This window comes from Coregonus lavaretus (assembly GCF_964263955.1).
Source record: "Coregonus lavaretus genome assembly, chromosome: 1".
Classification (NCBI taxonomy): domain Eukaryota; kingdom Metazoa; phylum Chordata; class Actinopteri; order Salmoniformes; family Salmonidae; genus Coregonus; species Coregonus lavaretus.
Window position 1 is genome coordinate 64,803,738 of NC_139988.1, and position 17,566 is coordinate 64,821,303.

Here is a 17,566-nt window from a genome sequence, read left to right on the forward strand (position 1 = left end):
AAGAATCTCAAATATAAAATATTTTTTGATTTGTTTAACACTTTTTTGTTTACTACATGATTCCATATGTGTTATTTCATAGTTTTGATGTCTTCACTATTATTCTACAAGGTAGAAAATAGTAAAGATAAAGAAAAACCCTTGAATGAGTAGGTGTGTCCAAACATTGTATACAGTTGAAGTCAGAAGTTTACATACACCTTAGCCAAATACACTTAAACTCAGTTTTTCACAATTCCTGACATTTAATCCTAGTAAACATTCCCTGTCTTAGGTCAGTTAGGATCACCACTTTATTTTAAGAATGTGAAATTTCAGAATAATAGTAGAGAGAATGATTTATTTAAGCTTTTATTTCTTTCATCACATTCCCAGTGGGTCAGAAGTGTACATACACTCAATTAGTATTTGGTAGCCATTGCCTTTAAATTGTTTAACTTTGGTCAAAAGTTTTGGGTAGCCTTCCACAAGCTTCCCACAATAAGTTGGGTGAATTTTGGCCCATTCCTCCTGACAGAGCTGGTGTAACTGAGTCAGGTTTGTAGGCCTCCTTGCTCGCATGCGCTTTTTCAGTTCTGCCCACACATTTTCTATAGGATTGAGGTCAGGGCTTTGTGATGGCCACTCCAATACCTTGACTTTGTTGTCCTTAAGCCATTTTGCCACAACTTTGGAAGTATGCTTGGGGTCATTGTCCATTTGGAAGACTCATTTGCGACCAAGCTTTAACTTCCTGACTGATGTCTTGAGATGTTGCTTCAATATATCCACATAATTTTCCTTCCTCATGATGCCATCTATTTTGTGAATTGCACCAGTACGTCCTGCAGCAAAGCACCCCCACAGCATTATGCTGCCACCCCCGTGCGTCATGGTTGGGATGGTGTTCTTCAGCTTGCAAGCGTCCCTCTTTTTCCTCCAAACATAACGATGGTCATTATGGCCAAACAGTTCTATTTTTGTTTCATCAGACCAGAGGACATTTCTCCAAAAAGTATAATCTTTGTCCCCATGTGCCGTTGCAAACCGTAGTCTGGCTTTTTTAATGGCGGTTTTGGAGCAGTGGCTTCTTCCTTGCTGAGCGGCCTTTCAGGTTATGTCGAAATAGTACTTGTTTTACTGTGGATATAGATATTTTTGTACCTGTTTCCTCCAGCATCTTCACAAGGTCCTTTGCTGTTGTTCTGGGATTGATTTGCACTTTTCGCACCAAAGTATGTTCATCTCTAGGAGACAGAACGCGTCTCCTTCCTGAGCGGTGTGACGGCTGCGTGTTCCCATGGTGTTTATACTTGCGTACTATTGTTTGTACAGATTAACGTGGAACCTTCAGGCGTTTGGAAATTGCTCCCAAGGATGAACCAGACTTGTGGAGATCTACAAAATAAATTTCTGAGGTCGTGGCTGATTTCTTTTGATTTCCAACAATGGTTTACAGACAGATTATTTCACTTATAATTCACTGTATCACAATTCCAGTGGGTCAGAAGTTTAAATACACTAAGTTGACTGTGTCTTTAAACAGCTTGGAAAATTCCAGAAAATGATGTCATGGCTGTAGAAGCTTCTGATAGGTTAATTGACATAATTTGAGTCAATTGGAGGTGTACCTGTGGAGGTCTACAATATTTTTTCTGAGGTCTTGGCTGATTTCTTTTGATTTTCCCATGATGTCAAGCAAAGAGGCACTGAGTTGGAAGGTAGGCCTTGAAATACATTCACAGGTACACCTCCAATTGACTCAAATTATGTCAATTAGCCTATCAGAAACTTCTAAAGCCATGACATCATTTTCTGGAATTTTCCAAGCTGTTTAAAGGCACAGTCAACTTAGTGTATGTAAACTTCTGACCCACTGGAATTGTGATACAGTGAATTATCAGTGAAATAATCTGTCTGTAAACAATTGTTGGAAAAATTACTTGTGTCACAAAGTAGATGTCCTAACCGACTTGCCAAAACTATAGTTTGTTAACAAGAAATGTGTGGAGTGGTTGAAAAACGAGTTTTAATGACTCCAACCTAAGAGTATGTAAACTTCAACTGTATATATATAAATTAGATATGTGTTAAGTGTCAATGTTAAAACCAGTCTGATCTGTGCTGATTCTCTCCCTGAACATAAACTTTTACAAACATGAATATTCACAAGGTGAAACAACACAATGTCAACTGCAATCTTTACACAGACTGTATTACACTGCTGGGTGTGTGTGTTTTGTTTCTATGTTATATTATCTGTACACTCCATTGGACTAACTTGCTAAACAGGTTATTTTACATTACGACACAGAGAATGAGTTAAGTCATCACTCACTCCTAACACTTCAGACTGGGAGTAACTCATGATTGAACCATCACTGCTCACAAGGCTTTGTATACGTAGGTAAGACTAATTTGTATGTCGAAGTAACCTCTCATTTAATTCAATGTCAATATATGTTATCCTGTACTTGACAATTTTTTTCACAGAGCTGTGTTAAAATTAGTTACTGTGTTACCAATATATCTTCTGGTGCTTGACTGGTACTACTACATGGACAGTGATAGCATTGTCAGGGACTAAAGTCCATAATCCTATGGGTGTGTTTACATCAGTGTTGTAATCTAATTGTAAATAAAGATTTATTCAAGACCACGATGACATACAAAGGCTTAGAAATAAGAGTTTGACAATGTGATAGAAATGTCTACATCCTGGTGACTGGTTTGATGTGTTTTAATGTCCATGTCCTTACTTAGGTTAGGGTTCACCAACTGGCGGCCCACAGTGATTTTATTTGGCACCCCAACTTTTCAGTATATATATATATATATATATATATATATATATATATATATATATAGTACCTTCAGAAAGTATTAACACCCCTTCACTTTTCCCACATTTTGTTGTGTTACAGCCTGAATTTAAAATGGTTTCAATTGAGATGTTTTGCACTGGCCTACACACAATACACCATAATGTCAAAGTGGAATTATGTTTTTCAATAGTTTTACAAATTAATAAAAAATGAAAAGCTGAAATGTCTTGAGTCAATAAGTATTCAACCACTTTGTTATGGCAAGCATAAATATGTTCAGGACTCATTCTGTGTGCAATAATAGTGTTTAACATGATTTTTGAATGACTACCTCATCTCTGTAACCCACACATAAAATTATCTGTAAGGTCCCTCAGTCGAGCATTGAATTTCAAACAGAGATTCAACCACAAAGACCAGGGCATGGTAAAGTTATTAATGACACTTTGGATAGTATATCACTACAACCAATAGCTACAAAGATACAGGCGTCCTTCCTAACTCAGTTGTAGGAAAGGAAGGAAATCGCTCAGGGATTTCACCATGAGGCCAATGGTGACTTTAAAACAGTTACACAGTTTAATGGCTGTGATAGGAGAAACCTGAGGATGGATCAACGTTGTAGTTACTCCACAATAATAACCAAATTTACAGAGTGAAAAGAAGGAAGCCTGTACTGAAAATAAATATTCCAAAACATGCATCCTGTTTGCAATTAGGCGCTAAAGTAAAACTGCAAAAAACGTGGCAAAGAAATGAACTTTATGTCCTGAATACAAAGCACGATGTTGGGGACAAATCCAACACAAAACATCACTGAGTACCACTCTTCATATTTTCTAGCATGGTCGTGGCTGTATCATGTTATAGGTATGCTTGTCATCGGCAAGGACTAGAGATTTTTTTAGGATAAAAAGAAACGGAATAGAGCTAAGCAAAGGCAAAATCCTAGAGGAAACCTGGTTCAGTCTGCTTTCCAACAGACATTTGGAGACAAATTCTCCTTTCAGCAGGACAATGACCTAAAACACAAGGCCAAATGTACACTGGAGTTTTTTACCAAGACGACATTGAATGTTCCTGAGTGGCCAAGTTATAGTTTTGACTTAAATCGGCTTGAAATCTATGGCAAGACTTGAAAATGGCTGTCTAGCAATGATCGACAACCAACTTGACAGAGCTTGAACAATTTTCTAAAGAATATCATGCAAATATTGTACAATGCAGGTGTGCAAAGTTCTTAGAGACTTGCCCAGAAAGACTTACAGCTGACATGAGTCTTTTGTGTAGATCGTTGACAAAAAAATGACAATTAAATCAATTTTAATCCCACTTTGTAACACAAATTTTTTTGGAAAAAGTCAAGGGGTGTGAATACCTTCTGAAGGTACTGTATATATATATATATATATATATATATACACACACACACATACACATGTGTATATATATACAGTACCAGTCAAAAGTTTGGACACACCTACTCATTCAAGGGTTTTTCATTATTTTTACTATTTTCTACATTGTAGAATAATAGTGAAGATGTCAAAACGATGAAATAACACATATGGAATCATGTAGTAACCAAAAAAGTGTTAAGCAAATCAAAATATATTTTAGATTTTTTTAATAGCCACCGTTTGCCTTGATGACAGCTTTGCACACTCTTGGCATTCTCTCAACCAGCTTCACCTGGAATGATTTTCCAACTGTCTTGAAGGAGTTCCCACATATGCTGAGCCGTTGTTGGCTGCTTTTCCTTCACTCTGCCGTCCGACTCATCCCAAACCATCTCAATTGGGTTGAGGTCGGGGGATTGTGGAGGCCAGGTCATCTGATGCAGCACTCCATCACTCTCCTTCTTGGTCAAATAGCCCTTAGCCTGGAGGTGTGTTTTGGGTCATTGTCCTGTTGAAAAACAAATGATAGTCCCACTAAGTGCAAACCAGATGGGATGGCGTATCGCTGCAGAATGCTGTGGTAGCCATGCTGGTTAAGTGTGCCTTGAATTCTAAATAAATCACTGTCAGTATCACCAGCAAAGCACCCCCACACCATCACACCTCCTCCTCCTCCATGCTTCATGGTGGGAACCACACATGTGGAGATCATCCGTTCACCTACTCTGCGTCTCACAAAGACACGGCGGTTGGAACCAAAAATCTCAAATTTGGACTCATCAGACCAAAGGACAGATTTTCACCGGTCTAATGTCCATTGCTCGTATTTCTTGGCCCAAGCAAGTCTCTGCAGCAGAGGTAACTCTGGGTCTTCCTTTCCTGTGGCGGTCCTCATGAGAGCTAGTTTCATCATAGCGGTTTATGGTTTTTGCGACTGCACTTGAAGAAACTTTCAAAGTTACTGAAATTTTCCAGATTGGCTGACCTTCATGTCTTAAAGTAATGATGGTCTGTCGTTTCTCTTTGCTTATTTGAGCTGTTCTTGCCATAATATGGACTTGGTCTTTTACCAAATAGGGCTATCTTCTGTATACCACCCCTTCCTTGTCACAACACAACTGATTGGCTCAAACCCATTAAGAAGGAAAGAAATTCCACAAATTAACTTAACAACACAGACCTGTTCATTGAAATGCATTCCAGGTGACTACCTCATGAAGCTGGTTGAGAGAATGCCAAGAGTGTGCAAAGCTGTCAAGGCAAAGGGTGGCTACTTTGAAGAATCTCAAATATATTTAGATTTGTTTAATAGTTTTGGTTACTACATGACTCCATATGTGTTATTTCATAATTTTGATGTCTTCACTATTATTTTACAATGTAGAAAATAGTAAAAAATTAAGAAAAACCCTTGAATGAGTAGGTGTGTCCAAACTTTTGACTGGTACTGTAACGTAGACGCTGGGAGTCGAGAAGCAGGTGCGCGTAATGATTGATGCCAGGTGTGCGTAATGATGGTTACCAGTACCGGTGGTTAGTAAACCGGCGACGTCGAACGCCGGAGGGGATGAGCGTGAGTAGACGATAAAGTACCCCCCCCCCGACATTTGGCTCCAGCCCCATTCGACACCAGCCAGAGGGACGGCCCCGAGGACTAGGAGTGGGCCGGTCCGGGCGGCAAAGATGGAAATCACGGATGATGTTGGGATCCAGAAAGTCCTCCACCAGAACCCAACACCGCTCCTCTGGGCCATACCCCTCCCAGTCCACCAGGTACTGGAGCCGACCCCCACGATGTCGGGAGTCCAGTAGGGATCTGATGGTATAGGTGGGACCTCCTTCGACGTCCCTATACGTCAGCTTGTTGACCCTCCGGAGAACCTTGAATGGCTCCACAAACCGGGGTAGAGAGCCAGACACGATCCCCAGGATTGAACACGGGTGTCTCACTGCGGTGGCGGTCTGCCTGCTCCTTCTGATGGGGGGCGGCATGCTGTAGTCTCACGTGAGCCTCGCGCCACTCTTCTTCTGCAGGCCTGAACCACTCATCCACCACAGGAGCTTCGGTCTGGCCCGGGGTCCACGGAGCCAGGGCCGACTGAAAACCCAGAACACACTGGAAGGGAGTCAGCTCGGTGGAGGAGTGACGTAACGAATTCTGGGCATAGCGAATAACGTCCTGCACCAAGCTAGGCCACCAAAACTTATCGGAGATAGATTGAGTAGTACGAGAAATACCTGGATGTCCAGCAATGACAACTGTGTGCGCCCAGGTCAGCAGCCGATCCCTTATCCCTGTGGGAACATGGATGTGCTCAGGAGGACATGTAGTGGGTGCGGTCTCCCTTTCCAGAGCCTGGCAAACGTCCCAGACCACAGGGGCTTGAGAGGAAGGGATTATGAGTGCACTCTGGACAGGACCCTCTCCCGAATTGTAGAGACGGGACAGGGCATCGGCTTTGGTGTTCTTTGAACCTAGGCGATAGGTCAGCGTGAAGTCAAATCTCGTAAAGAAAAGGGCCCACCTTGCTTGGCGCAGATTCAGCCTTCTCACTGTCTGTATGTACTCTAGGTTCCGATGGTCGGTGAGGATAACGAATGGGTCCTTGGCGCCCTCTAGCCAGTGTCTCCACTCCTGTAATGCCAACTCTACCGCCAGGAGCTCTCGATCGCCGACGTCGTAATTCCTCTCTGCAGGGGACAGTTTCTTAGAGTAATACGCACACGGATACAATTTTTGTGGATTACCTTGTCGTTGAGACAGAACTGCCCCCACGCCCACCTCTGAAGCTTCCACCTCCACCACAAAGGGTATTGTGGGATCTGGGTTATTGAGCAATGGGGCAGAGGTGAAATGTCCCTTCAGTAGGCGGAAGGCCTCATCAGCTGCTGGACTCCACACCAACCTACGGGGACAACCCTTGAGGAGAGAGGTGAGAGGAGCGGCGATGAAGCTAAAGTTCCTGATGAAACAGTGGTAGAAGTTGGTAAACCCCCAAAAAAGTTAACCCCTTTATGGTGGTTGGGACAGGCCATGACCTGACCGCATCTACCTTCTTGACGTCCATCTTCACACCTTGCGGGCTGATTTGGTAGCCTAGGAAGGAGACAGCCTCCTGATGAAACTGGCACTTCTCAGCCTTGACAAACAGTTGGTTAGCCAGGAGGTGTTCCAGGACTACTCGGACATGAGCGATGTGATCCTCCAAGGTAGCCGAGTAGACCAGGATGTCGTCAATATACACGACCACCTGGCATCCGAGCATGTCCCGGAACACCACATTGACTAATGCCTGGAACACTGATGGAGCATTGGCTAAGCCAAATGGCATCACCAAGTACTCGTAGTGACCAGACATCGTGCTAAAAGCGGTCTTCCATTCATCCCCCTCCCGGATGCGGATGAGATTGTACGCACTCCACAGGTCCAATTTGGTAAAGAACCAGGCCCCGCGGAGCTGTTCGATGGCTGTCGGCACCAACGGGAGAGGGTAACACTACTTGGTGGTGATCTTATTGAGTCCTCTGTAATCAATACTCGGGCGTAACCCTCTATTCTTCTTGGCCACGAAGAAGAAGCCTGCAGACGCAGGAGAAGTACTCCTCCACGGATGTACTCCTCCACGGCCTTGGTTTCAGCCACCGACAGGGGGTAGATGCGTCTGCGTGGGGGCGCAGAGCCTGCAAGCAGGTCGATGGCACAGTCCCAGGGACGATGAGGTGGGAGACAGGTGGCGCAGGTTTTGGAAAATACCTCCTCCAGGTCCTGGTATACCTCCATGATGTTGGGCTGAAGGGCAACCACAGGACTCTCAACCGACGTGGAACCACAGGGGACGGGAAAGCAGGTACTCCGGCATTCAGGTGCCCAGTCCGTGATTTTCATCCTCGACCATGAGATGTTAGGGTTATGGTGTTGAAGCCAAGGGAGGCCGAGGATGATCTTGTGAGCTGGTGCACTAGTGATGAGGAAGGGAATGTTCTCCTGATGGATGGACTCCACGGTGAGGGTGAGTGGTTTGGTGATGTGTGTGATGGTCCCGGAACCTAATGGCCAATTATTGAGGGCTTGAACCGGGAAAGGAGAGGAGAGCGGGTATGAGGTGATGTTAAGAGCGGAGGCAAGGGTCTGGTCAATAAAGTTCCCCACGGCACCGGAATCCACTAATGCTGTAGAAACAGTACATGAGGGACAGTCAACTAGTGTGATCGACACCAAAAATAGTTTTGCAGAAAGTGATGAAGAGGGGATACTCACACCTGCCCCAGGAGGTGGAAGATGACGTGACCATCACTCTGCTCTCGTGGATCTCGAGTTGGGACGTACCGGACACTGCTGGAGCTGGTGCCCTCCTTGACCACAATAGAGACAGAGCCGCAGCTGTCTCCGTCTGCGTCGCTCCGCCGCGGAGAGGCATGTGACCCCTACCTCCATGGGTTCAGGCTCTGATCCAAAATGTTCACTGAGGGAGGGAGAGAAGCGACGAGAGTGTTGACGTTCCCGAAGTAGGTTATCCAGACGGATGGCCATCACGATGAGTGCGTCCAAGGAGAGGATGTCATCTCGACAGGCCAGTTCCGTCTGGACCTCCTCGCACAGTCCTCCTCTGAATAGCGTACGAAGCGCCGGCTCATTCCATCTGCTGGATGCTGCTACTGTCCAGAAGGTGAGCGTGAACTCGGCAGCAGTCTGGTCCTCCTGCCGTAGTTGGAGTAGGCGCTCACCCCCCTCTCTACCCTCCGGTGGATGATCAAAAATACCTCTGAACAGAGCCATGAACCCCTCATACGAATCCAGCTCCTCTCCCAGACGGCTGTGGCCCATTCCAACGCCCGCCCAGTCAGCAGAGAAATAACTGTGGCAACCTTGGACCTCTTGGTGGTGGGGGCTCCTATCTGGTGCGCAAAGTAGAGGGAGCACTGTAGTAGGAAGCCACGGCATTTAGATGGGGTGCCGTCATATTTATCCGGGAGGGACAAACGGGCATCTCTGACCTGGGCGGGTTGCTGAATGGGCTGGTGTGCTGGGTTGACTGGTGGTAGAGTATCCTCCGCTAGTTGAAGGCAACGCCTCTTGGGTATGTTCGAGACGTTGAACACTGCGAAGAACCTCTTCCATAGCCGTCTCCAGTTGCGCCAGCTGGTCGTGGTGTTGACGAACTAGGTATCCCTGCGCGTCGACCGTCTGGGAGATGTTCTGATTACCTGCTGCTTCCATTTTGTGAGGCAGTATTCTGTAACGCAGACGCTGGGAGACGAGAAGCAGGTGGTAACTTTAATATAACAAAGAACATGGAACGATACAATATAGGAGTAGCGTCTTGACATGAAACACAGAAACAATACTGCCTGGAGAAAGAACCTAAGGGAGTGCCAGATAAAGGGGAGGTAATGAGTGAGGTAATGGAGTCCAGGGGTGCCTCATGATGAAGCGCAGGTGCACGTAATGATTGATGCCAGGTGTGCGTAATGATGGTTACCAGGACCGGTGGTTAGTAAACCGGCGACGAATGCCGGAGGGGAGGAGCAGGAGTAGACGTGACAGGTACTGTATATATATCTCAGTGGAGGCTGCTGAGGGGAATATGGCTCATAATAATGGCTGGAATGGAGTTTTTATTATTGGACATAAAAGACTGTAAAAACACCAGCAAAATCAGCTCCATGTTCCAAAGTATTCCCATACATAATGGAGGGATATGTGTGATAATATACAAATGTAAGCAAGGTTTGAAATTATTATGTTTTAGTCAAATATTATATATGTTTGGGCTTCTTGCAGTCAATTTGCAGTGCACAAATTATTTGTAATTCTGTTCCTGCCTCCTGACCATCGGCCCGCAGCTGAATCTAGTTGAGTATCCCTGCTTAGGTGGTAAGGCCACCAATGGAGTTTGCCTGTGGGTTTGTCTATGTCCCTCCATCAACCTATCAGAGGGAAGTCCAAAGGAAACCCCCAATTGCAATTAAACGTTCAGGTGAGTTATAATTTCTCAGACACACTTCAAATGAAATCTTGCTAATATTGTCCGAATGCCCGTTGCTGCCCAAACACTGTCCTGTCAGTGAACCATCTAATGTTTTCCAGTTCATTAATGAATCTTGTGTAGTACACATTAACATTAACAATGCTCTGTCTCTCATCTCTCCCAGCTCTCCTTCCTCCCCCAAGCAGAATCCGTCCCCGCAGTCCTCCCCCTCCTCCTCCAGCACCCTCCCCAGAACTACAAAAACAACAACACCCCTCTCCAGAACAGAGAATCACTGAAAATGGTGAGGTGAAGAGAGCTCCCAACCCCTTGCCACTGTATGAGAATGCAGCCTTCCATCTTAGAAGAGGAGGAGATGTTCCAGGCTCGCCCCAACAGCTCACATCTCAAACAGCTCGAAGGACAGGTTTGCCTAGCATGAGTGTACTGGGGAATTCAATGTATAATGTCATTTTTAGGATATACAGCTCAATTTAAGTGTCTCAAAAGTCATGAGTGAACTCTTGAGATTGTGGCTAACATTGTGTCAACATTGTGGCTAACTTTGTGTCCGTCTCTACCTTCCCAGCTCTGCTCCCTCCTTTCATGCGATCTCAATCACCTGCTTACATCCAGCCAATCCCAGGCCCCCCTTCCCTTCTCCCTTCCAATAGCCAGAGGCTGACCTATGACCTTCCAAAGGAGGAACCAGACATTGGAAGTTATCCATGGGATCCAGACTACTCATACAATATCCCAGAAGGCAGTGGGGAAGAAATTAAGCATCCAAACACCACCGGCAACAGTGGATCAGCACAGAAGTCAGGTGACTGGTTAATGTGCTGTAAAGAGACATTCTTTGGTAGACTCAAAGCTAGTATTGTCAGACAGTACTGCTGTTCATGCAATGCACATCTTAAGATGCCAACAAAACAAACAGTCTTGCATTTGATGATAAAGATGTGACGAAGATTATGACTACAACCAGAGTTGAAAAACATGATTCTCCCTACTTCTAGCTCCAGCCTTGCCACCAAGATCTTCCTTTATGAGGTCCTGTCCAGAATACCTAGTTCTGTTGCCTGATTCTTTCTCATCCTCGACGTCTTCCTCTTCATCCCCCAGTAAATCTCGCTTCATTATGGACATCCATTAGTATACAGTATCTTCACAGTTCATTAGATAATTCCTCATTGAAAATAAAAAATGTAGGTGCTCATAAATAGATACAAAGCACAATTGCAACTACTAATGGCCATTTACTACACAGGATCAGGGGAACCATTGGTGGGGAATCCAAATGTGATCCTAGTCAGTTTGGGGGCACTGATATCAGAGGAAAATGGTTAGTGGACTATTCCTGCTATCATTCTGAGATAATGTTTGGTGTATGATAGTCAATGTCTTTGACCTGACTTTTCACTGTCTCTCAGTATGTCACAGTCTAACATGCTTGTCTGTGTTGACCAACGTGTGTCCAATCACAGTGCTCACCATAGAGGGAGAGCCCACCTGCTGCTCGCAGTGTGGCTCTGTGCTGGACTCCATCTATGACAATGTGGTAGTTTGACCTTTCACACTCTCTTGAACATGAATCATACGTAATATGAAAAATAATCACAGTAGTCAAGCGGTAATCACTATTATGATTATAACCTCATGCCTTCCAAATTATTCAATAATAAGGACATGGTAGACCTACAATCAATCTCAATGAAGTTATACCTACTACTTATTGTAATTCATGACTACTGAAGGTACAATTTCTCTCAAACAACTGCTTTTCCACATCCTTCTGTTGCTCTACAGGTGAATATCTGTTATTTTTGCCAGTCATCATGGGAACCACCTACCTCCTCATCTGCCAAATGTCTCGGTTGCCAGGACAGTGTTTTCCTGTTGACCCCTGGTGACAAAGCCCTGACCCGTACAGACACACTGCTGCTGTTCTGTATCGATATCTCAGCGTCCATGAGTATCACCTCCCAGGTTTGGACATAAGACCATTGGTGTTATTTTTTTGTGTTTTCTCCAGGCTCTGTAAGGTTAGATTAGAATAAATGTGATAGGGATACCGCTATAATCAATTTTGTTCTGTAAAATCAGTATTGTTCTGTTTTAAGTAGTTTCACATTCAGTGCTGGTTGAAGCTGTATTTATCACCATTTATGCTGGCCACGGTATATACTGACTACAACCCTCTTTGGGAGATTGAGATGAGCAGTGAAATTCTCTCTTTTTCTTGTGCCAGGTGTTGGAAGGAAAACAGCCAATCTACAGATCACGTCTTCAGGTCAACCATCTTTGATTATTTAAATGGGCATCAGTAGCTACACAATCATTTGCTTTGCTAGAATTGATAATGGTCTGTGGTTGTGTAGATGGTGGTAATGATAACACCAATGCGGATTTTAAACCAGTTTGTTCAGGAAGCAGTGTTACAGAGTGTTCAGAAGCTGAGTGAAACACAACCACACATGCAAGTAGGACTCATCACATTCAACAATCAGGTACAATATTACACCCATTTCTCATTGACAGATTCATTGGCTGTAGGTATCAAATCTGTGTTTTGTGTGTGACATTTCATATGCACTGATTTGGATTCAATATTTGGATGCATTCATCCAATAGTTGGATGTAAATCTGAAGTTGTTTTGATCAGTATCTTAAGATCATCCACTGATGTTTGTCTTGACAGGTGACTCTGCATGGATATGAAGAGTTCACCTCACGTTTTTTGTGTGGTGCCGAGTTGATTGACAGTGAATACCTTAAGGAAGCAGCGTTCAGCTTCCCCAGCCCACCCCCCCTCTCCAGGACAAGGGACTGTCTACAGAGAGAGATTCTAGGGTAATAAAAACAAACTCTACAGTTTAATTCAAGGGCCCATGTGGTCCAAGAGCAAATAAGCCATGTACTCATTCAAACTGGTCCAATGAAGGAATCATTTAATGAAATAATGGTATGTTGACACTTCCTCTTTTCATTAAAAGATTGTCTGAGAGTGGTGCCACGGCTCTAGGTCCAGCTTCTCTTGTAGCCATAGCGATGGCTTCTCGGCAACCAGGGTCAAAGGTCAGTCAGTCCTATAGTTCCAGTGCTCTGAATAAATAATGTATCTGTTTTGTTTATGATGTAGTACCAATAAAATATATTGTCCTCTTCCCAGGTGATCATCTGCACAGATGGAAAGGCCAACACAGACCTGGGGAATCTGGAGGTGGAGGGCAATGATGCTCGATCTCACCTCTCCTCCACCATCTTCTACCACGACCTGGGGGAGTACGCAGCTAGCCAGGGGTTGGTGCAACTCTGTACTGTCTTCACTAGCTAAATGTTCACTTCTATTTAAGCATAGTGGAGAACCTATTTTACCTTGAATTAGCTAATTTTCCTACAGACTATGTTGATAGCCTTTTAGGTATTAACATAAGTGATTTTCAGTTATTGAATACTATAAGCAAGTGCTTACAGTACGTAACCCTTTCTCTCCTAGGGTGACAGTGTCAGTGTTGGCTATCGAGGGGACAGACTGCAAACTTGATGAGCTGGGGAGACTAGCAGACCGCACAGGCGGAAAGGTATGTGATTCAATAAATAATATTGTATTATTCTCTTATGTGCTGTGTATGTAATTTAGCTACAATCCTATTGGGCCCGTATGTGATAAGAGTCCATTGTGCAAGATGTGTATTTTAATATGGTACTGTACATGTCGTCTTTTCCTCCTAGGTGGTGATAGCAAGTCCAAATGAACTATACACTGAATTTGAGGAGATTATACAGAACAGGACGATAGCGACACACTGTAGTGTCACTTTGCTGCTGCCCACAACTCTGTAAGTGTTGAATTAAACATCTATATATTCATGTGTATTTTCAAATATAGTATATGTGTGTGGGTAGATGTTTGAATAGGTATAATTCATTCATAATGTGTATGTACGTCACCATCAGTATATATATCCCCCCCCCCCAAAAAGGGTGTAAATGCTTAAGAACCCCTGGGTGTGCAGTTGTATGCTCATCCTCAAGAAAACATTTTGGTGAATTGACAATCATAAATTGTAAATGGCAAATCTAGCACTGTCACACCAGCGATACATTTGAACAGAGAACCCTGATTTGACTGGAAAAGGCCTTCATCTCTCACCCTCATTCCCTCCTCCACTAGGTGTGTGAGAAGAGAGAGAGAGGCCGGGAACAGGGGGACCAGAGAGGTGGGCAATGTGGCATCAGACACAGAAATCACCTTTCAATTTGGAGCGAGGGAACACAGCTCACAGGGAGAGGGTGAGAACAGAGGGATGAGGAGGATTTAAGGATTGGGGACCAAGTTCACAGAGAAATACATTTGTAATCTCTTTTTCTTTCTCTGATGTTTCGTGTCAGCCCCAGTGGCAGATGGCTGCGTGTCTGTCCAGCTGCAGCTGAGATACAAACAGAAGGATGGACGCTGTATGCTCAGAGTGCTGACTGCTGAGAGAGAGGTGACGGATGACAGGTAATGGGACACGCCCAGAACTCACTCAGGCGTTTGCCAGCATTCATGACGTGCATTCAGAAATGCCTTTTGTTGACAGTTTATCTACCAGAAAGACTAGACCATCAGCCTGAGCTAAAGTCAAAGAATAATAGAAATGTGTTTACACATCACAATCCACTCCATTTGCAAAACAATTTGATAGGAGAATAATGATGGAGACGACCATGTTAGTGGTCATGATAGTAACCTAATGCTGTAACCCTCTCTCCTCTCTCCTCTCACTCTCAGCTCAGTGGTCCTCTCCTCTCTGCTTCTAGCCATCATTCAGCTCAACTCATCCCAGGCCAGCGCCGCTCTAGCTGTCAGGGGCCGCTTCCAAGACGCAAGGAGAGAGGGGGAGACACAGAGGGAACTGATTGAGAGAGCCCTGTGAGTGAATGATTTAGTGAGAAGGCTGATGGACAGCAATGTGTATGTGTGTGTGTGTGTGTGTGTGTGCCTGCGTGTGTGGAGGCAGAGCCTCAGAATGGGCGCTAATTAGTGAGTGAGACTGACAGCCGGATTCACATGAGTGAACAAGGCCTGTTTTGGTGTGTGCGCGAGAATACGAATGTGTGTGAGCATGCGCACGTTTGGGCTTGTGTGTTGGCTGGTAAATTCTGCTGTACATAGACATTTGTCAACTTGTATTTGTGTATACACGACAACATGCTTATCTTTTGTTACCTTTTCAGAGAGTATCATCAAAATGCAGAGGACAAACAGATTTATTCGGAATGGCTTAAAACCATGGACCCTATACACAACAGCCTACAAAACTACACAAGGGTAGGTCTGTGTGTACAGTATTGAGACAATTGTGAAACAGAAACTGTGTGTATGGTGCATTCTTTAATACATTCTGTTTAGTATTTGAAGCATAATTGTCATTGGGTTTATTTCCATCTTAGAGACAATCCATACTTTCTGATACACTGCAGGTGATGTATAACATATCCATAGATATAGAACCCTGATATGAACATTACAACATATTTTCACCCAGACTACAATTGCCTCTATGGTAATATCTAATGTACAATTCAGATACACAAATAATGCTATTCTACCATTGCAATCTCAAGCTCCTATCCAACTATGCCCCCTACCTTCCTCTAGTCTCCCCTGCTAATCTCCTTCATATTTCTCTCCCCTTCAGTCTCTAACGGACAAGTGTGCTGCACTGCTGTACAGCATGATGAACAGCAACAGGAAGTCTATTTTACTGAAGGAAAAGCACAAACACTGACTGGTGACTACTGACTATGCCTGATATCCTTGGAAGCTATTCAAGTTCTACCGACTTCTGGGGGAGGCCTATTTATGCACAAATCTGACTAATTAATGTATCTAACAAAAATGCAACATCTGGAAATATATGATTTATAATAGCATTAACAACTGTCGATATTGTACTTGTTCATTCTATATGTAAAAACAACTTTTCCAAAGAAACAATAAAACTTGATCCCGTTCTTATCTATGCAAACTATCAGAACTTCATGTCAGAACTGCGATGGCACATAGCAAGTGAAATGGGTTTGTACCTACAGTGCCTTCAGAATGTATTCATACCCCTTGACTTATTCCAACTTTTGTTGTGTTACAGCCTGCATTCAAAATGTATTTAATTGTTTGTTTTTTCTCACCCATCTACACACAATACCCCATAATGACAAAGTGAAAACATGTTTTTAGAAAATGTTGCAAATGTATTGAAAATGAAATAAAGAAATATCTAAGTTACATAAGTATTCACACCCCTGAGTCAATACTTTGTAGAAGCACCTTTGGCAATGATTACAGCTGTGAGTTTCCCTGGGTAAGTCTCTAAGAGCTTTCCACACCTGGATTGTGCAACATTTGCCCGTTATTCTTTTCAACATTCTTCAAGCTCTGTCAAATTGGTTGTTGATTAATGCTAGACAACCATTTTCAGGTCTTGCCATAGATTTTCAAGTAGATTTAAGTCAAAACTGTAACTCGGCCACTCAGGAACATTCACTTTCTTCTTGGTAAGCAACTCCAGTGTGGATTTGGTCTTGTGTTTTAGGTTATTGTCCTGCTGAAAGGTGAATTAATCTCCCAGTGTCTGGTGGAAAGCAGACAAACAGGTTTTTCTCTCGAATTTTGACTGTGCTTAGCTCTATTTCGTTTATTTTTTATCCTGAAAAACTCCCCAGTTCTTAACGATTACAAGCATACCCATAACATGATGCAACCACCACTATGCTTGCAAATATGGAGAGTGGTACTCAGTAATGTGTTGTATTGGATTTGCCTCAAACATAACACTTTGTATTCAGGACAAAAAGTGAATTGCTTTGCCAATTTCATTTGCAGTATTACTTTAGTGCCTTGTTGCAAAAGTCAAAGTCAAAGTATAAATCATTTCAAATTCCTTTTATTAAGCAAACCAGATGGAACAATTTTCTTGTTTTTTTAATTTACGGATAGCCAACAATCAGACCTAATTTACAAACAAAGCATTTGTGTTTAGCGAGTCTGCCAGATCAGAGGCGGTACGGACGTCCAGGGATGTTCTCTTGATAAGTGTGTGAATTGGACAATTTTCCTGTCCTGCTAAGCATTCAAAATGTAACGAGTACGAGTGGGTGTCAGGGAAAATGTATGGAGTAAAGAGTACATTATTTTCTTTAGGAATGTAGTGAAGTACTAAAATGTAAATGTAAATGTAAGTAAAAGTAGTCAAAAATAGAAATAGTAAATTAAACTACTTAAGTAGTACTTTAAAGTATTTTTACGTAAGTACTTTACACCACTGGTGACTGGGTGTATTGATACACCATCCAAAGTGTAATTAATAACTTCACCATGTTCAAAGTGATATTCAATGTCTGCTTT

At 43.4% G+C, this 17,566-nt stretch overlaps 1 protein-coding gene across 1 annotated transcript; it reads left to right on the forward strand.

Annotated features, from left to right (window-relative positions):
• Positions 1-2,329: 2,329 nt before the first annotated feature.
• LOC311137187 (circularly permutated Ras protein 1-like) lies at positions 2,330-16,458 on the forward strand. The gene is made up of 20 exons (XM_084171546.1): positions 2,330-2,386; positions 10,049-10,182; positions 10,358-10,600; positions 10,763-10,999; positions 11,193-11,297; positions 11,444-11,518; positions 11,661-11,734; positions 11,983-12,162; positions 12,425-12,466; positions 12,594-12,683; positions 12,875-13,026; positions 13,170-13,251; positions 13,346-13,476; positions 13,673-13,757; positions 13,909-14,015; positions 14,351-14,469; positions 14,569-14,680; positions 14,951-15,091; positions 15,397-15,490; positions 15,861-16,458. The coding sequence occupies exons 2-20, from the start codon at positions 10,092-10,094 to the stop codon at positions 15,948-15,950; spliced, it is 2,250 nt and encodes a 749-aa protein (XP_084027672.1). The 5' UTR covers positions 2,330-2,386; positions 10,049-10,091; the 3' UTR covers positions 15,951-16,458.
• The last annotated feature ends 1,108 nt before the right edge of the window (positions 16,459-17,566 follow it).

Excerpts from the sequence above, each read along its gene's own strand:
- LOC311137187 (XM_084171546.1), top strand. The coding sequence starts at position 10,092 with ATGGAGTTTGCCTGTGGGTTTGTCTATGTCCCTCCATCAACCTATCAG. Across the intron at positions 11,000-11,192 it reads TGGATCAGCACAGAAGTCAG|CTCCAGCCTTGCCACCAAGA; the intron begins GTGACTGGTTAA and ends CCCTACTTCTAG. Across the intron at positions 12,684-12,874 it reads TCATCACATTCAACAATCAG|GTGACTCTGCATGGATATGA; the intron begins GTACAATATTAC and ends TTGTCTTGACAG.